At 50.0% G+C, this 14739-nt stretch overlaps 1 protein-coding gene across 1 annotated transcript in view; it reads right to left on the bottom strand.

The window, feature by feature from the left end:
• Nucleotides 1-1538: 1538 nt before the first annotated feature.
• The window catches only part of STYXL2 (serine/threonine/tyrosine interacting like 2), a 28099-nt gene continuing 14898 nt past the window's right edge, over nucleotides 1539-14739 (bottom strand). The window contains exons 4-6 of the mRNA XM_031435851.2: nucleotides 11904-12135; nucleotides 9958-10175; nucleotides 1539-4859 (exon numbers count right to left, since the gene is read on the bottom strand). Of these exons, the coding sequence (XP_031291711.2) occupies nucleotides 2041-4859; nucleotides 9958-10175; nucleotides 11904-12135 (3269 nt within the window). The 3' untranslated portion in view covers nucleotides 1539-2040. The remainder of the gene's footprint in view (nucleotides 4860-9957; nucleotides 10176-11903; nucleotides 12136-14739) is intronic.

The raw sequence follows: 14739 nt of genomic DNA, 5'->3' as shown, positions 1-14739 counted from the left end.
TCAGTTAGGTTGAAAAAAAAAAAAGACATGTGTAGAGATCTGAGTTAACTGGCTCCATATGGATGCACACTGGGGGCAGCTGCTTAGCCGGTCTGTCAGTTAATTCAGTCTATTTACCCCTGAACTTGGCTTTTTCCAAATACTGCAAGATAATTCAAGGTAAGAAGATTAGGAAAAGGAAAAGAGAGCTGTTGTCCTAGGGGTATTTTCATTCCTCCCTCCAGAAGATTGATCTTCTAGAATGGATGCCCGATTGAATGTCTGTGCCTCTATCAGAGACCTCCCCACAGGGGTGAAATGAGAGAAGAGGTCTTGAGCTCGTCCAGAAGGTAAAATGGGCCACAACCAGCCTTCTTGCGGTGGGTGTATGAGAATAGCTCCGTCTTGGATGATGAGAATGCCCTGTTGAGCATTGAAACCAGGGACTATGGCTGACTAAGTAAAATGACCAAAGGAAGAAGGAAAGGGGCAAATGGAACAAAGGCTGAGCAGTGTTTTCTAAGGCCTCATTCTCCCCCAGCCAGTGCAAGGGAGATGGGGACCATCAGCAACTGAACTGTGGGCCAAAGTGTTAGAGGGAAGGTGAGCAATTTAACTGTTCCTCTGACAGCAGCTCGTGTGCAGGTCTGGGTTTGAGCTCAAGTCCACTCTTTTGGCCTTGGTACTTCTATCTTTGTGCTCACTGAAATGTGTGATGCTAAACTAACCCACGTAGGAAGGGTACACTATCTCCACATCCCCTGACGCTCAGTTTTTAGTAAAAATGATCACATCATGACTGGTCACTTACTATTCATCCCGTTGGTGGAGTCCTCCTTAATCTTCTTCCCTCCCAACTGTGTCTCATGAATTTGATTTTTTGACTGATCAAGACATCTTGGACCCCTGCATGGCACACATCTGTGTTCTAATCTTGCAAGATGCGGCAGCTTGAACGTAACTGCAGAAAACAGTCCACCAATGTTTGTGGTAGGTACCTAAGGTATGCCTCTTGCTTCAGCAAGTCAGACTGTGTTTGGAGGGCCAGAAACCCATGGGAACAAGAGGTAAAGAAATCTCACCAACCTAGCCCATCCAGAGTGCAGGGAAGGATGAAATGGTCTGGCCACTGCATTGCCCCATGATCCTCCAAGGAATGAAAGGCAAGGACGGCCAGAAGATTTCGTGAAAATACATCTCCATCTCTTTGTACTCTTCTCTCCCTCATGCTTTGTTTGCTTTGTTTTTCTGCCATTCCGGAGGGACCCTCTACCTACAGCTTGCCACTCTCACCACAATAAAACCTGTTCTTTCTTTCTTTAGTTCCCTCTGTTACTCTCAAGGGTCCTCCTAGTGTTTTCTCACTCTGTTGTATCCTAGACGAAATACTTGGCTATTATTTTTCACAATGAGATGACAGTGGTATTGTCTGGAGACACAGCTTTTGTGGCACAAGGTGAGGCTGGCTCATGGTAGCCCATCTGTGTCTCTTAAAGTGGGTTTCCCATAATATCCAAAGAGCTAAAAGAATGAAGAAGAAATATTTGACAACGTATCAATTTTAATGGAGATGCAAAACATTAAAAAGAAACAGCCAGAACTCAGCCTTGCTGGGAGAGGTGAGACTTGCCACAGGATAGATTTCCTGGGTCTCATTGTAGAAAACCTCTACAAATAGAACCATGCCTTGCATTCATACAGCCTTCCTGGATGTGAGCTGGAGTCTCCAACACACTACGGTGCCTTTGTAAGCTCAGCTCTCTGGTGCATGACACATTCTATCAAATCCATAAGTGAAGCACCGAAGCTTAGAGGACACTGGGTGACGAAATGGTGTCAGTTGGTTGGTCCTCATATTATGATTCTTCTTCTTCTTCGGCTCTCACCTGCCCCACCCCTGGTGCCCTTCCACCTGGTACCTCCCATTTCACCTTCTGTATGATCCTCTCCACATGCTTGTCCCTTGATGCACTGTGGCAACGTGTGCCCTGAGCCCTGTGCTTAGCAGCACGTGCGGCTGCTCCCTGTGTTCTCGGTCTCTCCCAGATCCACTTTGCCCAGCTAATCCTCCCTCCTTCTCTGCAGCTTAGTCCTGGTTTCTTCTTGCCGGCGTCTCCAGGCAGCGATGATGGCTTCATCGTCCATTTCTTCCTCCTCCTCCCTGTCAGTGCTTCTCCGATACTGAGACCGCCGCCCCGAAGCAAACCTCCCTTCTTCTCTGTTTTCCATCCTCTCTTTCTCTCCCTCCTCTTCAGACCTCATGAAGCTCTGGGTGAATTTCCTCTTGGCTCCAAATTCAGAAAAGTCGGACTTGGATGACTCTTCCACATCCTCCCAGTCCCTGGGTCTGGCCCCAGTCGGATGCCGTGGTTCTGGGGGCTCTTCCTCATCCGAGGGCTCGGGGGTCCGGCGGAAAAAGTAGGGCTCGGGGCTTCCCTCTCGGGAGCTTGAGGTCTCACTGAACATGGACCTGGAGAATTTGTGCATCTCTCTGCCCTCCCTGGTGGAGGAGGAAGAGACCCGTGAAGTGCTTCTTACGGAGTTGCCATTGGCCTCGTGGTAGGACGAGGTGTCCTGCTCCTCTGACCGGGATTTGGAGAACTTGTAGCTGGAGGATTTAGACTCCGTCTCCCGGAGCAGCGAAGATCTGGTGCCCTTCTCCCTGGAGCTTCTGGACCAATCACTCTGAGGAGATTTTTCCTCTGTCCTGAGGCCACTGAGCCACTTGTTGATACTGCTATCCATCTCTTTGCCAGCTCTGCTGCCACTTCCATAGCTATCAGAGACAGCCAGCGAGGACGAGGTGTCCGTTTCTGGTTTCTGGGAATTACTGCGGGAAGAATACCGGAAGCTCCCTATGGCACTGTCAGTGTCCCCATCCCTATCAGCCACGTCTTCATCCTCATCTTCCTTGACCTTCTTCTTCTTGAAAAGGGAGCTGCGTTTGTTGTCGGAGGCCAGCTTCTCCATTTTGTACTCGGACATCTTCTCCCTCAGTTCCATCTGCATCTCCTTCTCCTTCCGGCCAAGCTCCTTTAGGTTGACGTTGTCAGCGAAGAGGCTGTAGATAGGCTTGCTGGTCCCCCTCACTCTGCTCCCAGTGCCTTCGGCAGCCCTGGAGCTCAGCGTGGTATGGGAGGACAGCACGGACTGCGTGTCGGGGCTGGGTCTCGCCTGGCTTTGAGGCAGTAGGCAGCCACCCAGAGAGGAGCTGCTGTGTCCACTGAGCATGGAGACTTGGTCATCCCCCAGGCAGCTGGCTGCTGGGGCCACCTTCATACTTGCAACTGACGGGGAGTGGGACAACAGCAGCATTTCGTTTTGCTTCTGGGCAAGAGTTTCACTGACTACGCTGGCGATCCAGTTCTGGATGCTGGCGATGGAAATGGTGTCCCCAGGGCCCACTGGCAGGTTAGGTAGAGGTGTGGTGGGGGCGGATGCCAAGCATCCCCCTGTGTTGCTTAGGACCTGAGATGCGTGGGAGCTATGGCTCTGGGTGCTGAGCACTGATGCTGTGTCCCCATCAGCACTGACTGAGGGGGCTGCGGACCAGAATGCAGACAGGGGGATGCTCCCACTGGCAGCCGAGCTATCTGCCTCCCAGCTTCCCATGGACTGGCTCTCCTCCAGTGTCTGCCTGCTCCTCTCCAGCAGCTCCAGCCTCCGTTGCCTCTTCTTGGCCAAGACCGAGTCCTCTCCCTTGCTGAGCTCTACCACCTCCTCCTTGTTCTCACTGCCCACCTTCTTCTGGTGTTTCAGCTTCCAGGCCTGGTAGGCCGACAAGTTGACATCAGAGATGCTCTTCTCCCCCTCGGCCTCCTCTGCACCTTGCTCACTGCTGCTGTCCCCTGCCTCCCTGTCTTTCTTGTGAAATCCAAATTGGATCCTCTTGATCTTCCACCTCTCCAGGGCAGTGAGTTTGTCCTTGTTCCTACTGCAGAAGTTATAGAAGGAGCTGGCCTCCGAGGACACACTCTCCTCATCATCCTCCCGCACCCGGCTCCGCACCTCTGAGCTCGTGTCCACCTCCTCCCTCTTGCTCCTGGAGTGGTACTTCCGGGAAGCTTCCTTCTCAATCTCCAGCAGCCTCTGGTTCCACATGTCCCAGGTGCTCTCCGTGGATACCGAGTCGGAGCGGCGTCTCCCACCTCGATTCAGGCTGCTCATCTCCAGCTGCTGTTTCAGGACCCGGATGTCATGGCTGCTCACGCTCTCGGAGGTGCTGCTCTCACTCAGGGTGTGCCTCCGTCTTCTCCGCACGAAGGAGCCGTCATCACCCTCCTCCTCCTCCTCCTCCCGATCCCATCTCCGGTGCCCTTCTGCCTGGTACCTCTCGTTCCGGCTCTGCCACTCGCGGATGATTTGCTCCACATCCTCGTCCTCGGGCTCTTCCTCACCCCGGCCAGAGGAGGCTGAGCACCTGCCGTCTCCGCCCTGGGGGGCCTTGCCTGTGGGGAGGCCCTGCCCCTTCTTCCACGCCTCATATAGCTTCTCCTCCTCCTCTTCATCGATGAGGGTGAGGGGCTTGGAGGCCTGGCTGGCCTTCCCCAAGGAGGAGCCACTCAGGTGGCTGGTGGCATCGTCCTCCTCCTCCACCGTGAGGGCGTGCATTCTGGCCCCGACCATGCTTCCTGCGTCCTCTCCCTCCTCTGCCTCCTCTCCTCCCCCCTCCCGACCGAAGTCCTCTTCTCTCTCCTCCATCAGCTTCTCATTGAGCTCTCGGAGCTGCTTCAGGAAGCCGTCGTTGGGGTAGATGGCCCGCTTCTTGCGCACAGTCATCAGGGCCTCCAGGATGGCCATGTTGTGGAAGATCATCAGGTAGGCGGCCACCAGAACGGCTGAGCGGCTGACGCCCATCTCGCTGCTGACCAGGACTTTCCCTGAGAAGAAGACACAAGAGGTAGTGATGTAACTACAGTAGCTTCCTTGTATTTTCTTCTTTTAAGGCATTATTTTCATGTGCTGGATTTAATGTTTCCTTTGGACCTCTGATAGTCATCCATGCTCAAGTCCCCTGAGGGACAAGCATCATTGTCCCCACGTTACAGATGTCAGACAGAGCAGGGAGGCTGCCCCGTGCTGGTGGAAACATTTTCTGCATTTTCTGAATGTGGGCAGGGAGTGGGGAGTGGGTGGGAAACAAAGGAACTAGCCACTGTCCCCAGTTTTGAGATTCTGCAGTGCATGTTCTTTGACCAAACTGAGCATCAGAGGGAGGAAAAATCAAAGAATAAGGGGAAAGGGGAAAGAAAATAGAAAAGGAATGAGGCTAAGATGAGTGAATCCCAGAGAAATAGAATCTCAGCATTGGAAAGTACCACAAGCCACAGTGGAAACTTGAGAATTCCCTTTACAACATCCTTGATGCTGGGTCACCCATCATCCAGCCTCTGCTGGATGCTTGGATGCTTCCAGTGACAGAGAGCTCAGTATCTCAGACAGGCAGACAGACACAGACACACACAAACCCCTCTCACCCCATAATTAGATCCATCTAATTTTTTGGAAAATTCTTTCCCGTGTTGGGGCAAAGGATAACTTTATGTAACGGGCACCCAGTGCTCTTACTCTGACATTCTGGGGTCAGTAATAAATATATCTGTATGAACTGGGCCTTTACACAAAAATCTGTAAGAAGATAACTGTCATATACTTCGCTAAAGTTTTTTTTTCTTTCTTTCTTTTCCTTGCTATTCTGGGTCTTTGGATCATTATCCAAACATATTTTTTTTCATGTTCCATTATTACACCAGCCACTCTCTTCAAGTCTAACTTGAATTTGTCCATTTTTTTCTAAGGAGTTTGTGTCAGTATGGAGCAAGCTACTTTAGGCCTGGCCTGACCCATACAGAGTCAAGTGGACCCCTCACCACTCTTGCTCTGGCCACTGGGCCTTCACTGATGCCATCTGAGCTTCCAATGTGAGTGGATGTATCACGCAACGAACTCAAATTATCTTTTTATGAGCTGAAACCTACAAAGCTTTTCTAAAAAAACTGCTATTAAGTCATGTCTCTTCTAGCTTGTATTTTTGAAACGTGAGGATGACTTTACAAATTCCAATTCATGTCTTTGGCAGATAGAGCCTGTCCTTATGGCCTTACGGAAGCTTTTGCAAGTCTTTACCATTCAATAGTGCAGTTATTCCCTCGCCTCTCCCTCTGCTCTGCATCCTTCATAAACATGACAAACATGCCTTCTATGCCTTCATTCTGGTAACTGTTTGAAATGCACGCTGGGACCACTAGAGATCTCCCTCTAGGCTGCCATCAATCTATTTGCCAACAGTCTTCGGGGATACTTATTAAATCAGTGAAGAGTCCTATCTTACAATATGAGATGCAGGTGACTTTTATTATTATATTTTTGCACCAGTTAAGATCATGTCTTTGTCACATCAGAAGTCAGAGACCAAGGCAAGACTTGAGGGGACCTGAGGTCCAATGATGCTGAAAGGCCTTATTGCCAAGGGCCAGCAGCCAGTAGCGGGGAGGTGAGTAACCAGAATCAAAGCCACTAAAAGAGTCTTATCCCCTCTCACCTTCAGCTGAGGGCTTAGCTGTCCCTCATTAAGGACCCTCTTGTAACTGGCTGACCAGGCCACAATTTACTACCGTTAGTACAAGTCTCACTGGCTTCCTCCGGAGGTGGTTACTAGGCTGGCTGACTTCGGGACACCTGAGGGAACAAGCAGCCTGGCCTCCTATTAGGGCATCAAATACACTCAGACTCAGTTTGGTGGAGACCAGGTTGGAGGCACCATGCTTTTCCGTGCTGCATCCTTTGCACTTGGGATTCCTCCAAGGAGCCTCAGGGACAGCGTGAGGGACAAGGCAGAGGCTGAGGGGTGGGGTGGTCAGACTCAGGGCTCCTACCCTCTTCAGCCAGACCAATGACAGGATTCCCTGTTTTCTCTGCTTGGCACAAGGCCATACTGATGGCTAGCTTGTGCTCAACACAGCTCCAGGGGATGCCCTGCACCTCAAAGTCAATTGGTTTGGTTATGATAAAAAATTTCCAGCAATAAAATGGCTTGAGGAAGAGGGTCCTTTTCTAATTGGTGTTCACCATTTTGATTTGCTGCAGAGCTGATTTGGGGTGGGGGCTGGTCTGTCTAGATGTAGTCTTTCTCCTTCAAGATTTGTAGAGGAGAGCTAGTGGAGGCAGCCCCGGACTTGAGTAAGACTGGGTTCCAGTTTCCTCACATTCTCGAGATGCCTTTATATGGCAGGCATTTGTGCTGTGTCCTCCCAACTCGTATTTCTCCTTTTCCTCAGAACTGTCCCCTTCTCTGTATCTCTGGAAAACAAGAAGTACTTGCCACCCGCCTTACCACTGTGCCTAGAATTCAGGGTAGACAAAGCACCTTGCCAAACAAACTCTTCCTCCAGGGAATTTGGAAATGCAACTAAGGCAGGACGTTCGTGGCTGTTGTCAGGCCTGAGGAGGGCCTCCTCTCTGAGGTAGAAAGAGAAAGAGAAAGAAAACATGGACCCAAGAGTCCTGAGGTTGTCCAGTCCTTGCTCCAGACAATGCTGGCCCTTCTTCCTGTCTTTGAATTTCTCCTTGTCTGGTTGTAATTAATGCCGTTGCTGCTTGTTAAGTAGTTCGAGATGGTTTCTAACTTACTGGCAAGCAAGGGAATCTTGATTATTACATGGTGGCAGTCACTTGACCTTCCAGGAGTAGGGATTTCCCAATTTGTAAAATATCAGCCTCTCTCCTGGCGGTCTTGTGATTATTATGTAAAATGCCCAGAACCAGGTGTAGCTTTAGCCTTCCTCCTTGTTAAGAACTGACTTGGAAGCATCTTAGAGTGGATAAAAACCACAGAAAATAAGACTCAGGGGGCAATTCAAGGGATGGTGACAATTGTCTTCAGTGGAGTAGGAATACTACCCACAAAGGCAACCACAACAATATGGATATGCTCCCTTCCCCGCCTTGCAGGGATGCGGAGACCAGGGAGGGTGAGGCTGAAGGCAGTTGATGGCAAGGACAGAGGAGATGGTCTGCAGGACACACCAGGACGCACGGGCCGGGGCAAAAGATGGGGACCAGCCAGTCCTAGCCGCGGTCTGGGCCGGGAGCCAAGCCGCTGGACTCGCTGGCAGGCCCTGTTGCACTGCCTCTGGCGGGGCCTGGGGGTGGGGGTTACCCAGGCGAGGGTACCCAGCCTGACGCAGGCGCCCTGTCGCCTTCCTCTCCCCGTAAAAGGACACTTCCCTGCTCCAGCCGCGCAGCTCCTGGACGCCCAGCCCACCGCCTCCCCGCCACCCTCCCAGCAGCTCCCCCCGCTTCTGGGGATGCCTTTCCGCTCTGCGAGCAGCCTCACCGACTGGGGATGCTGCTCGAGCCCCGCCGGCCTCTGGCCGCGTCTATGCTTCCCTCCCCTCCTGTGCACGTTTCCCCAGCTGTCCCCGCCGGGCTCCGCTGGGAAGCTGGCCCAGGCCCCTCACCGCCAGGCCCGGGCAAAGCAGCTGAAGACATCCCCCTCCCACAGCAATTTGACAGACACACCCAAGTCCACACTGGAGAGAAGAAATACATTCTTCAAAGTAGGGTTTGTTTTTTTTTAAAGCATTGAAAAGGGGAGAAAACCATTTTATATAACTATAGACGCCATATATATATATGTTCACATATTATATATATATAATAGATACGCATAGCATTTCTTAATTTATAAATTATATTTTAATAAAATGCCTCTCTCTATATATATTTCCCCTCTCTGTCTCTCTGTATTTCACTGTCTCTCTCTGTCTCTGCTCACCACCACCCCCACCCCCATATATATATATGTATATCCATATCATTTTCCATTAGAAGTTACCCTTCCTGGCCTGGCCATTGGTGATGACAGGCAATGGCCTTCCCAGGAATCATTAACAATATTCCTTATAGTAATGGCTGTAACTGTTGACACATTTATTACTTGCCTGGTTCTGCCCTAAGTAAGCTCTTATATGCATTTTTACAATTTCAATCCTCACAGCAATTTTCAGAGAAGTAGGTCTCTTTATCTTGGTCCTATAGGTAAGGAAAGCGAGGTTCCCCAGGATAAAGGAAATAGCCCGAGGTCCCGTGGTGCAGAGAGAGGCTAGCAAATCCGGAACTCAAGCCTAGGTTTTTGGACACCAGCTCCTAAACTCCCACTCGCTCCCACTGCATGAGCTCCAGCCTCTCCTGGTCAAAATCCTCACTGAGACGTCGCATCAGCTCTCTAGACAATTTCCCATCGTCCCACTTCAACAACAGAGATAGCCTCCGTGTCAGTCTCCTCACCCCCACTCTCACTTCCCCACCCGATCTGTCTCCAAAGCCCAGGGAGTGAGTTTTCCATGATGCAGATCAGATCCAGGTGCCTTTCAGCTCCCTTACCTTGGCCCTCAACTTCCTGCACCACGGGCCCTGCCGCTGTAGCCTGCACCCACCAGGCTCACCCACACCCGCCTGGTGATTCCTGAAGACAGCAAGCCTGTTCCACTTAGAAATCTCTGCACTAACACGTTGCTTGGCCAGGAATGCTCTCCTTCCTATTTTTCCCTGACTAGTTCTTTCTTGTCACTCAGCTTAAATGTCCCCTTCTCAACCACCCTCTCAAAGGAGCTAGCCAGACACTCCAACACATCATCCCAGGTATCATTTCTGCCTCACACTGATCAGTACCTGACATTTTTCTTTTTCTTTCTGATTTTTCCTTCCCTCACTACAGCGTAAGTGTTAAAGACCAGGAACTTCGTATTTGTCAGCGCAGCACCCAGAACAGCACTGGGCACGTGCTGGGCCCTCAATGATTGCTTATGGGATGAATGATGGTCCTTTCCTTTGCCCTCATGCTAGAATGAGAAAAAAACTGTCTTAAGACAGATAACCCCCAGACAGCAGATGATCTGGAGGTTTTCATACCATTCCTTACGTGGCCGCTCCCCCTGTGGAGTTTCAGCAGCTTGGGGCCTGCAGACTCCCCCTCACCTCTGTAAGTCAGCAGGGCTTCATCCAGGAACTCCGCTGCCTTCCGGAAATGCTGGGAGATGTCCACCTCCGGGAAGTCATCGACCTCCACACCCAGGTACTGGATCTCCAGGCCAGTGTAGAACTCAGGCCCAGTGTAGACGCCAGTGCCGTGAGCAGCATTCAGGATGTGGGTGATTCCCAGCCTCTTCAGCCTCGCCTTGTTCACAGCCACGCTCCTGGAGGGAAAGAGGCAAGGATGCTTTTTGCCAAAGTCAGAACTAGAAAGATGCCTTACCACCGAGATGGGGAACATGCTTCAACCAGGTCAGGAGGGCCACCGCTGGGAGAATGCCTCCTCCTCTGCTCCCCGATGTGCCTGGGACTCACCGCAAATATTGTTATTAAAAAGGACCAGTGACTTGGCCATGGCAAGAAAGAGAAGGGACAGGGAGCTGGGCAGGGGAGGGCAGGAGAAAGAGGAGAACAAGACTGATGTATAAGGAACCCGTTGAATGGTCCAGCAATCTCTAGGTTAAAATCCCATGCCTTGGGGATGGACATTCATCAAGACACAAAAGTGGCAGGCCAAAATAATGATAAAATTTAATAATAAAATTAGGTGTGCTTCACATTGATATGGCATGCTATGTTTTTCAAGGTGCTCTCACATGCATTATTTAATTTTATCCTAATAATAAACTCAAGAGGGAGACAGAACCCAACTGTTTTTATTCCCACTTGAAGATTGTAAACATGAATCAGACAGCTTTTATGACTTTCCAGGATTGAAAGGAGAAAAAGACTCTGAATAAGAACTGGGGTTTGGGTTTCTGGCTCAGAGCTTTTTACTGCAGTGGAATGGGTGGGGCTTTGTTTGAAGAGGCCTTGAGGACAGGGTCGCCCAAGAAGGAGCAGAGATCCTTAGCTGGGGATATCTGGAGATGCCTGGGGTCCCTGCTGACCACGATGTGAATGTTTCTGGTTTCACAGAGCTAATTACAGATCACTCAGGACTTGGTGCCCAGCTCTGAGATTCAGGCTCTGGGTGACTGATTACTTCACAGTGGAGCACAAGACCCAGTGCCCAGAGCTATTTTCCCTCTTGCCTGCCCTGGGGGCCCCAAATTCCCTCCCTTGCCTCTAGATATATAGGTAATTACATTGGGAAAACATCTCATTAAATAGTCAATAGATCAGCAAAAAATGAATTTCACAAACCAACCTATCAGTACCATTTATGCACTGACAAAACCACAAAGAAGGAATAGGACATGAGTGAGTTGTTTGGGGTTTTGTTCTGGAAACCACTGATAAACTTTTTTAAAATAACATTTTTTTTTCTGATTATAAAAACCATAAAGGTTTACTGTAGAAAATCTGTACAGTTCAAAAGAAACTTAAGGAAGTAAATGAAAATCACTTTTAGAACCACCTCCTAGAGAGGAGGACTGGAAACTTTATTTCGTTTGTTTCTAATTTGTTGTTTATGCAAAAGCACACACACACACAGACACACACACTGTATATGACCCGATTACTGTATATACGTTGTTGTATAACCGATTTATCCTCTTAATATGTTGTGGACATTTTCATAAGTTGGCAAACATATAGAAAGTCAGTATTGTCAATAGCTCTGAAAGTGCCATGAAATAGCTGTTGTGGATGTCATGGGACAGTGGTGACAGTGAGGTATGTGTCGGCAAGTCACTGGGCAGGGAGGGAGGCCCGGAGAAGGCACCTGGAGGGAGCATGGAGGATAAGCAGCCAGGCTGGCATTACTTCCTGGGGATCGCTGCGTGCAGGTGGCCTTCCTCCCAGGTGGGGGCGGGGAGAGTGGTCCGGCAGCGTCCATTTGCTGGTTTGGAGCCTTTGGTGAAGGTTGGGGGCATCTCCTCTCCCTCAGGCAGTACCCACCCGGAGAGGTAGGACAAAGGGTCGTGACCCCCAGGCGTCAGACTCACTTCTCTGCTATGAAGACGTTGGGCCAGACCTCATCCACCTCGTTCCAGGGGGCCTCTTGGCGGTCCCGGACCAAGGCCCGCTGGAGGTCCAGGATGCAGGGGGTGTTGTACAGGCTGGTGTCGTCCATCTTCTCCCTGACGCGGTTGTACAGGTCCTCCACCAGCAGCTGTTCGGCGGACTCCAGCATGCCCGCACACTCTGCCCCGGCTCTGACGCCCCGCGGCTTGAGTTCTACGGGGACAGGCAGCCTTGTCATCAAAGAGGAACACCGCGGCCTTCCCTGCTCCTCAGGAGAACACACTCTCGGCTCGTTTGCTGCTGGGACCCTGGGCATGGGCTGGATGCCAACAGGATCTGATCTGCCAGGAAGGATTTAATGGGGGCCCCCGGGGAGCCTGAGTGGCTGGACCCTTGTGGTCAGAATAAGCAGCCTCGCAGGTGTACTAGCGTAGGAGAAGGGACACCGGTTTCCCTCACTCCCTCCCCCACTTCTCTAAAACTGGCTGATAATTCTTACACCGAGGTGTGAGAAAGACCTGGTATGTGTCCGATTCATGTTTATAAATCCCACAGTGACTCACACAAAATAGATGCTTGGAAGCATTTCCCAAATGAACACACGGCATTCTTTCATCACATAATTCATTCTGTTAGTTCGAACCCTTTACATATGGAATGCAAATAACTCTGGGAGAAGTAAAATTTTCAGCAGTCATTTACCCTAGATCACCTTCTGATACACATTTAATTTACTTCTTTCATTTATTGTCTGCTTCTCCCCATCCACCCCGACTAGAGGGGAGGCTCCTGTGAATCTCAGCCTCCCAGCTTTCCGACAGGTGCCAAAGGTTTGCCATGAGCTCTGATTCTGGTCACCAAACAGCACTCGGGGCCTTCCTGACAACAGCCCAGAAAAGCTCAAACTCCGAATTCAAATTCCATTCACCTGCCTCTCGAGTGAACTTTTTATCTTCTCCTCTTAATGGATTTACTCCCAATTTATCAAATTTTGGGGAAAGTAAGATCTTTTCTTTCTCTAAGGAGATATAAAAGGATGGCAGAGAGCAAAACCTTTCCTTCCACTTAGTAGCCAAAAAATACTGACTAGAGAGAAAGAAGGAAGAATTTAAATAAGAAAGGAGTGTTTTCTGTGTTGGCCATAACCCCTTGCAGGGGCCACCTCTTTCCCTGTTGGGTGAGGAGCACAGCCACATTTGGCAAACAGAGGTGGTCCAACCCTTGGCAGAATGAACAAGTGTCTGTAAGCTGGGCTTACTGCTCAAGGCCTGAGGATCCTGGAGTCCAGGGTTCTGCCCGGGGCTGAGGACTCCATGCTCCTAAAGCTCCCCTCTCCTCTCCTCCCTCGCCTAAACTACTTGGTGGGCCCCCACATCCCTGCATCAGGTCTCAGGTCTAAATGTTCTTTGACATCTGTTTCAAAAGCAGAAAGAAGAAAACCTCTGCAATCCCAGTGCTCTATTCTGTTTAAAAATAGATGAAGTGGTCCTATTTTCTCCATCAGTCCTGGCTCTCCTGGGGTCTTACACGGCAAATGTAAAAGTCCCTCTCTTTCCCTCCACTACTTAAATATTTTTCCTCTATTACATGCAAAAAAACCCACAAAAAACCCCCAAACAAACAATAAGACTCCCTGCTGGCTCATTAAGATATACAGCATTGTCTTCCTCAGCTATTTATATAGCAAGTTGTTTTGATTTCTTCCCCTTCCAGTTTAAAAGCAAATGGCTCAGCTCCCTCATCCCCACTGGGAACTCCTACTTTCCCTCTCTGGTCCACACCTCAGCCTGTTCCAATCCCACTTCCCTCCCTGCATCAGTTCCTCCCGTTTATTTCTACTCCCTGAGGTTTCTTCAGGAGAGAGTGACGCCAGCCATTTCTCCGCTGCTGTTTCTCAGATGTGTGGCATAAGCAGACTCTCCTGAAATCGGAGGGTTCTTCCACGTCCATTTTTACCTCCCTAATCACTAGTGAGTAGGGCAATGTTTTAAAGTATCACCTGGTACATTTTCCTTTTTCTGTAATATACATATTTTTTTTCTTTCCCCATCACCCTTCAGCCTCTAAGACAAATGAAACTTAGGCTTCACTCCCAGAGATGGGGAGAGTAGATAAGACCTAAGATGAAATTGCCCAGTTTCGGTCTCACTCTAAACGCTGAATATCTCTAGCATCCTATAGACCTGAAAGTGAAGCTTTCAAAGAGAGGATGTGGTTTGCTCACAACCTTTAAAGCCAGACTGTTGCTTATCAAGAACCAAATGCTGGAGAGTGGTCCAGAGAGCAAAGCACAGAGCAAGGACGATGCAGGATGGAAGGTTAGGGAAAGTCCCAACCACACAGGAGGAAAAAAGAACTTTTGGGGCTAGGGTGGTACTGGGAGAAATTTGGAAAGAACCAGACTGGACTCAAGACACCATGGCTTGGCTTAGAGCAAGGTAGCAGAGACCCCAGGTGAGGTGGTAAAAAAAGAGGGAAAAAGTAGTTCTTTGAGAAGATGGGGCCTCATAGGGTTCCCAGATCAACAAGCAACATCAGATAAAATTTCTGGTTCCTCACGAGGTATACAGGAGATTCAGACACCCTCAGGGACCCTGGTGGGGACTCAGAGAGCCAAGGGACTGAGAAAGAGCTGGGGTTACATGGAGAAGGAGCAGCATGTGTGGGTCTCATCACCAGGGAAGTGACCATGGCCACTAGCAGTAGTTGCCAGATGAAGCCCAAAGGCCAGGTGGACCCTGTGTCATTAGCAGGACTCCCTTATCCCACCTCCCACACCAGAAGTGAGAAGACACCCAGGGCAAAGGGAGGAGAAAG

Source organism: Camelus dromedarius, chromosome 23 (genome assembly GCF_036321535.1).
Source record: "Camelus dromedarius isolate mCamDro1 chromosome 23, mCamDro1.pat, whole genome shotgun sequence".
In the NCBI taxonomy this organism is placed as follows: domain Eukaryota; kingdom Metazoa; phylum Chordata; class Mammalia; order Artiodactyla; family Camelidae; genus Camelus; species Camelus dromedarius.
This window is presented reverse-complemented; position numbering and strand designations above follow the sequence as displayed.